Source organism: Salvelinus namaycush, unplaced genomic scaffold (genome assembly GCF_016432855.1).
Source record: "Salvelinus namaycush isolate Seneca unplaced genomic scaffold, SaNama_1.0 Scaffold1445, whole genome shotgun sequence".
Classification (NCBI taxonomy): domain Eukaryota; kingdom Metazoa; phylum Chordata; class Actinopteri; order Salmoniformes; family Salmonidae; genus Salvelinus; species Salvelinus namaycush.
In genome coordinates this window covers 50674-58887 of record NW_024058170.1, presented here as the reverse complement: position 1 = coordinate 58887, position 8214 = coordinate 50674, and the positions used below count along the sequence as shown (strand labels likewise).

Here is an 8214-nt window from a genome sequence, read left to right as displayed (position 1 = left end):
GAGAAACATTCTCTGAAGATGGTAACTCAACCATTATCTGGAGTTAGGGTCAGCTGTAGTCTCTGAAGAAAACCTTATTGTGGTCCAAGCAAATTTTTTTGCAAAGGCGGAAAAAAATGTAAAGTAAACTATTTAATTGAACTCGTGTCACAATTTGACATAATGGTAGGCTACCCTTCAGGCTTTACATTTCATATTTTTCATGGTTTTTCATCCATTTGTAAGAACTACTGAACAAAGATCTGTTTGGGAGCCAAAAGACCCGGCTCAACGAAAAGACTTGGAAAGTCCATCACTGTTAGCTAGTACCTCTCCTAAAGTGGTCCCCAGGAAGGCAACGGCGTGCTCCGTTTCCACAGCGACGGCCACAGCGGTCATCAGGCCCTTCTTGGTGAAAACGGGGTCGGTTGCCAGGGCGAACTCTGCCCTGCTGGCCAGCGGGGAGGGCAGGAACTCAGCACCACACTTTTGTTTGGTCACCATGCCCTTCTGAAGAGGGGAGGAATCACTGTCAGATACATTATCTCACTAGTAGGTAGATAATGTAGCAGTTATTACATTATATTTACATCCTCTTGTACATTTCATTGTAGAAGAGCAACGACCATAACGTCAAGGTAAACTACAAAACCATCAATTGTTCAAAACCCTTGACTGGAGGGGCTGGTCAGGCTACAAACCTCATTTTCAATTTTACACAGCTCGTCTGACTTGGAGGAGTACGGTGAGTAGACGGCAGACGTCTTGTTTATTTGTCCCTTGGTGCTGTAGCAGGCTCCTATGATCTCCACCAGTCTCTGGTTGATGGCCCTCAGTGGGTACATACACACTGCTGAGCTGGAGCTGTCGTCGTCCGAGCTGAACACTACAAACACAACCTGACAGGAATATACAAGTCTCTGTTGTTAACTCACTGTTCTTACGGTTCAGACTTGCCTGCTTAAGTAAAGGTGAAATGCCCGCTTTATCTGTCCAAACTCATTTGTGGGATTCAATCTAATTCAAACAACTATCTGGGGGTTATATAATTGAATTGGGGTATAGAATTGAACTGGTTAGTGGATTAAGTTTAAATTGTTAGAGGGGGAAAATAAATACATACCTTATCCTGGGCTCCAACCGGTCCGTACCGGCCAGAGGAGCTCATATTCCTGGCCAGGGCTTCTCCTGGGAGGGCCACGTAGGCTGCCTGGACCTTGTTGTACTTGTTCCCCATGCTGCAGTTCAGCTGGAGCTCTGTGTACGAGTAGTAGTTGTGGTCGTTCTCACACATCCTGGAGATAAAGGTGAAGTTCTTGGTTCCTGAATCCTGGGCACCCAGGGTTCTGGAGAACAGGAAGTAGACAAAGCCCTCGTCCTGGAAGACGAGAGATGGAAATAGAGGAGAGAGAAAGTGGGGAAAAAAGGAGAGAAAAAGAGTGAGATAGAAGAGCATAAGTTCCATGAATCAGTATTTGTCTTTCAGTCTCGTTGTAACGTTGTAATCACAGACAGGCCCCGAGGGGATGTTTCACACTGCTGTGTGTGTGTAAAAGGGGTTTCTCCGTCTCTCACCTTGAAGACGTGTCTGAAGTCATGGAGGTAGCGCAGTGTGAAGGGGTTGGACTGGACGGCCGAGGCCTCGATGATGCTGTCGAACAACACCCAGTCATGATGGACCTGGAGGATACGGGTGCTGATCAGCTTGGTGCTGTCATGGCTGCCGTAGCCCTTAGCCACCTGAAGAGAACAGAGAGTTACCATGGTGACCAGGAAGTAAATACAACATGGAACAGCTTGGTGCAGTCGTGGCTGACATAACCTTTACACACCTAGGACGAGACCGAGGGAACAGAACATGGGAAATTCACTTATCTAGTACCTTTACAATTTTAAATCCCAATACAACATCAGCATTGCGATTGCAAAGCCAGGATAGTGGGTTCGATTCCTGGGACCACCCAATACGTAAAACATTTATACAAGTCGCTTTGAATAAAAGTGTCTGCTAAATGACATTATTATTCCTGTGATATCACGGACCGGTTAGTCCACCTACCAGGAAGACGGTGAAGTTCTCCCTGTCCTTGCTGAAGTAGTAAGACATGACCCCTACTACTGACACACTCTCCTCTGCACTGGCCACGTAGGACTTCTCTCCTTTACTATCGCTGAAGTACAGCAGCTGCTCTACATTAGACAGGTTCCTCAGAGAACAGATTCCTCTGTACAGACTCCCACACACTATCAAGGTGTCTTTGGATGGATGGATGAGGAGCAGTTTGTTATGGTTGTCTGTCTCCACTGCTTCCTCGCAGGAAGTCACGGGCGGGGTACACTGGCGGTTGTCCAATTTGGGTCCTGTGCTGGTGTGTGCCTCGGGGTGCAGGGATTGGTCCAGTTGGTAGAGGGCGTTGACCGTGCCCACATACAGCCGGCCGGTGATTGGGTCCTGGACTACGTTGTTGATGAGGGTGTCAGAGGTGAACTCGTTGTAGGCGGAGCCGAGGAGGGAGAGAGACGACATCGCCAAGATGGCAGCCAGGACCCACCGCCACGCCATCTCTGGAGGAGAGGAAGGGAAAAATAATTATGTTACTCTTTGTCTCTTTGTAACTTGGTAGAGAAAGAAAGAGAGAGAGAGAGGTAGGAGGGAGAAAGAAGAAGAGGAAGGAAGGAGTGAGGGGGAGAAGAGAGAGATAGAAAGATACAGATAAGGGGAAAATATATAATTAGTTCCTAATCTTAAACCATTCCAGTCTATTAGTCTTTCTGTGGCTTTGTAACTTAGTAACCACAGACAGGCCTGAGGGGACGTTTCAACAGCTAATAACAAGACATGAAATAAACATGAAGACATTAAGGTTTACAACGTTTAATAACATCTTCTGAATTATTATTTATTCAGCAGTAAGTTATTCAGTTCTACTTCAGCATTCCTACCTTCCACTCTCATTATTATTCATCCTCATCCTTCCCACTAAATATAAAGGAGGGAAAATCAATTCACTCGCTCCCCTAACTCCCCTCAGATGTTGAGATGTGGATCAGTGAATTTGACACGGCCGATAAAATAAGTTGTTTTTCTCCCCAAAAGAAAGCAGCGTATGCAGCATTCGCTTTGCTGGCAAACTCCTCTTCTCCCCTCCTTTCATCCCTGCCTACAGGTTCAGTAGGCAAACTCCTCTTCTCTCCTCCCCTCATCCTTTCATCCCTGCCTACAGGTTCAGTAGTCAAACTCCTCTTCTCTCCTCCCCTCATCCTTTCATCCCTGCCTACAGGTTCAGTAGTCAAACTCCTCTTCTCTCCTCCCCTCATCCTTTCATCCCTGCCTACAGGTTTTCGGTAGTCAAACTCTCCTCGAATCAAAGGGATTCAAGGAGAGGTTGAGAGGAGTGGCTCAGTGCCAAGGTAACAAAGGTGTCCTGTTGCATTACGAGTACGCCCTCAGCATGGGGGCAGAGAAACTCCTCTTTGCAAAAACTCACAACGATTCACAAACTTTTTTCCAAAACTTTTGGGTGGGTTGTTGTGAGACCGAACCAAAAGCTTTGGATGTGACCCAAAGGGAACCCTTTCCGACACATTCCTTCTGACCCAGTGAACAAAGCAACATCCTCAGTAGAAACATGTTAAATGAAGAGTTAAAATCAGACCACCATGATCTCTGTAGCTCCTCTATTAGCACTTAGAGCACTTTGACCTTTAACCCGGTTCATAAACCTCTTCATCTCCTTCATTAGAAGAGATGAGAACAGTCAGTAACTGGGACCAGGCTAAGACAGATCTGGGACCAGGCTAAGACAGATCTGGGACCAGGCTAAGACAGATCTGGGACCAGGCTAAGACAGATCTGGGACCAGGCTAAGACAGATCTGGGACCAGTCAGTAATTGATTCTTTGCTCCATACTTCCAGATGATTTACCATTCAGCAGGAAGGCTGCTGGAATGGGGCGGGGGGGGGGGGGGCGATGGGGATAATACAGTCCTTATTGGTCCAATGCTACTTTATATAATGTTTACACACCCTACATTACTCATCTCATATGTATATACTGTACTCTATACCATCTACTGCATCTTGCCTATGCCGTTCGGCCATCACTCATTCATATATTTTTATGTACATATTCTTATTCATCCCTTTACAATTGTGTGTATAAGGTAGTTGTTGTGAAATTGTTAGGTTATATTACTTGTTAGATATTACTGCATGGTCGGAACTAGAAGCACAAGCATTTCGCGACATTCACATTAACATCTGCTAACCATGTGTATGTGACCAATAACATTTGATTTGATGGCTCCTCCCCAGGCACTGATGCAAACCAGCCATGAAGACATTTACAACATACCAACACTGCCTGCCTTAAGTTCTCTCTCTCAGGGGATTAGGTAGAAGGCTTCTACACACCTGATGTTCTGCCAGTACCAGCCCAACAGGAACAGCCCAACAGGAACAGCTCAACAGTACCAGCCCAACAGTACCAGCCCAACAGGAACAGCCCAACAGGAACAGCCCAACAGGAACAGCCCAACAGGAACAGCCCAACAGGAACAGCCCAACAGGAACAGCCCAACAGGAACAGCCCAACAGGAACAGCCCAACAGGAACAGCCCAACAGGAACAGCCCAACAGGAACAGCCCAACAGGAACAGCTCAACAGGAACAGCCCAACAGGAACAGCCCAACAGGAACAGCCCAACAGGAACAGCCCAACAGGAACAGCCCAACAGGAACAGCTCAACAGGAACAGCCCAACAGGAACAGCCCAACAGTACCAGCCCAACAATACCAGCCCAACAGGAACAGCTCAACAGAGAAACACAATGTTCTGTTCTACTCTTCTGTCCTGTTCTACTGTCTTCTGTCCTATTCTACTGTCTTGTCTTCTGTCCTGTTCCACTGTCTTCTGTCCTGTTCCACTGTCTTCTGTCCTGTTCCACTGTCTTCTGTCCTGTTCCACTGTCTTCTGTCCTGTTCCACTGTCTTCTGTCCTGTTCCACTGTCTTCTGTCCTGTTCCACTGTCTTCTGTCCTGTTCCACTGTCTTCTGTCCTGTTCCACTGTCTTCTGTCCTGTTCCACTGTCTTCTGTCCTGTTCCACTGTCTTCTGTCCTGTTCCACTGTCTTCTGTCCTGTTCTGTCCTGTTCCACTGTCTTCTGTCCTGTTCCACTGTCTTCTGTCCTGTTCTGTCCTGTTCCACTGTCTTCTGTCCTGTTCCACTGTCTTCTGTCCTGTTCCACTGTCTTCTGTCCTGTTCCACTGTCTTCTGTCCTGTTCCACTGTCTTCTGTCCTGTTCCACTGTCTTCTGTCCTGTTCTGTCTGGTTCCACTGTCTTCTGTCCTGTTCTGTCTTCTGTCCTGTTCTGTCTGGTTCCACTGTCTTCTGTCCTGTTCTACTGTCCTGTTCTGTCTGGTTCCACTGTTTCCTGTCCTACTGTCCTGTTCTCCTCTCTTCTGTTTTGTATTAGTAAGACAGTGTGTTCTTACCCAAGGCAACCCAGATATTACTTCAGTCCGTTCCTGAAATACCTCTGTGGGAACAACGTGATAATATCTCAGTGAGTTCTGGGGCTTGTCAGGACACTTAAGCCCATGAGTAGTATGAAGTTACATTTACACACTGACTTAAGGTCAGTTGGTATTTTTCCTTCTAATGGAAGTTAAGGAAGCTATGTAAGTAAGCTGATTTTACATTTACATTTAAGTCATTTAGCAGACGCTCTTATCCAGAGCGATTTTAGACCTGTGACAAAGGGCAACTTCTACGTGGAGCTATCAATCAAACAGACACACAGCGTAACAGCTCTGACTCAGTCTTGAAAGCTTTTGAAGAAAACAAACAGTCCTAAAAGCTCCATACATGGTGTTAGAGCTCAGACCACCACAATGATGATGATGATGGTCTACAGTATGAATCAGTGCATAACAATGTTTAATGAGGACAGAACAGAGGGGCAGAGTGAGAATCAACACAAACTGGGACTCAGGCTCTGCCCTCCAGTCTCCTCACAAAAGCCCAAGTAAAGTAAGCTCTGAGAAACCATTATGAGGGAAATAGTAGAGCTAGACACCACAGTGGCAGCTCTCACTGGGTCTTTGTTATGATAAAATAGTAGAGCTAGACACCACAGTGGCAGCTCTCACTGGGTCTTTGTTATGATAGAATAGTAGAGCTAGACACCACAGTGGCAGCTCTCACTGGGTCTTTGTTATGATAAAATAGTAGAGCTAGACACCACAGTGGCAGCTCTCACTGGGTCTTTGTTATGATGAAATAGTAGAGCTAGACACCACAGTGGCAGCTCTCACTGGGTCTTTGTTATGATAGAATAGTAGAGCTAGACACCACAGTGGCAGCTCTCACTGGGTCTTTGTTATGATAAAATAGTAGAGCTAGACACCACAGTGGCAGCTCTCACTGGGTCTTTGTTATGATAAAATAGTAGAGCTAGACACCACAGTGGCAGCTCTCACTGGGTCTTTGTTATGATGAAATAGTAGAGCTAGACACCACAGTGGCAGCTCTCACTGGGTCTTTGTGATGGTTGGAGTCCAGTTCCAGATTAGAGCTGGGTAACTGTCCCATAAACTCCCTGCACCACACACACACCTCCCTGCGTCCCCTCCCCGCCCCCCATGTCATCAGTGCTATGGGGAGATGTCTCCTAAGATGCCTGCACAGCATTGTGTCACCTGATGGGGCTGCATTAGTTGTTATTGTCAGCACTCAGAGTGTTGTGAGGCGCTTTGCTGCGTGACGACTGTTACTCATCAGGGTGTGTGTTCATTCATCAGCACAAGGCTGACCATTTGATTCCTCTTTCACAACTCTGGACAAAACCTTCTCTCTCTCTCGGCTGCTTAGCCAACAACTCCAGAAGAACACACACAGCAGAAATATTTAGTCATAATATAAGTCATATAAACCATGTGATGTGGTTTCTCATATCACAATGTGACCGTCTGACTGACTGGGGGTTGGGGAGATTGGGGTTGTGGGTTTCAGAGATTCGGCCTGTCAGTTTCTGTGTGTGTGTCTGCGTGCTCACACAGTGTGTGTGTGTGTCTTCAACATAGTGTGTGTGTGTTAAAAAATATGAGCTGGCGCACACCCAGACAAATGTGTCTGTGTGGAGGTGCTGACTAACCGCAAATAAACTATCAAAATAAAGGAAGTTGCACACTCCATATTTAAACTCCCAGCAATATAATGGGTATTTACCAACGTTTCGGCATCACCGTGCCTTCCTCAAGGTGATGTCATGAATACTTGAACCAGGTTATGTAGACAAACAGTGCAATTGGTGCAACCAATGACAATAGTGAGGGGTGAAACTATCTACATATATATTTTTAAAAATAATTTAAAAAAAGTTAATGGCATATTAAATATATTACGCGATTGTTATCATATAGAAACATAATTCAATATTGTACATCATATTAGCATCAACATACCTTATTGTTTAACTCAATTTCACATAATTGTTATGCATATTTGGTGTACGCTAATAAGCTGTAGAAAGATTATATAAATGTATAAGACTTGTTCATAAAATAAAGATTTGTTCATAAGAAGGGGCTGAGATCAAAGTCAATATTCAGACCACTAGGGGTCAATGTTTTTAGACAGGATATCCAGTAAGCCTCCCTCTGTAGTAGCAGGATCTCCATGTTACCTCCTCTCCTTGGTAGAGCAACATGCTCAGTGCCTGTGTATTTGAGGGAGGAGATAGGATGGTTAGCTTCAACAAAGTGAGCTGCTACTGGATAGTCAGTGTTCTGACACCTGATTGAGCTGCTACTGAATAGTCAGTGTTCTGACACCTGATTGAGCTGCTACTGGATAGTCAGTGTTCTGACACCTGATTGAGCTGCTACTGAATAGTCAGTGTTCTGACACCTGATTGAGCTGCTACTGAATAGTCAGTGTTCTGACACCTGATTGAGCTGCTACTGGATAGTCAGTGTTCTGACACCTGATTGAGCTGCTACTGGATAGTCAGTGTTCTGACACCTGATTGAGCTGCTACTGGATAGTCAGTGTTCTGACACCTGATTGAGCTGCTACTGAATAGTCAGTGTTCTGACACCTGATTGAGCTGCTACTGAATAGTCAGTGTTCTGACACCTGATTGAGCTGCTACTGAATAGTCAGTGTTCTGACACCTGATTGAGCTGCTACTGAATAGTCAGTGTTCTGACACCTGATTGAGCTGCTACTGAA

The 8214-nt window shown here is 45.7% G+C and overlaps 1 protein-coding gene across 1 annotated transcript; it reads right to left on the bottom strand.

Annotated features, from left to right (window-relative positions):
- Positions 1–309: 309 nt before the first annotated feature.
- On the bottom strand, positions 310–4467 carry LOC120036720 (plexin-B2-like; the record flags this gene model as incomplete). Its single annotated transcript, XM_038983091.1, has 6 exons — positions 4395–4467; positions 2039–2544; positions 1555–1719; positions 1103–1357; positions 681–878; positions 310–489 (listed from the first exon to the last, which is right to left on the bottom strand). Coding segments are annotated over exons 2-6 (1302 nt in total), but the record flags the coding sequence as incomplete, so codon positions are not given.
- Between the last annotated feature and the right edge of the window lie 3747 nt (positions 4468–8214).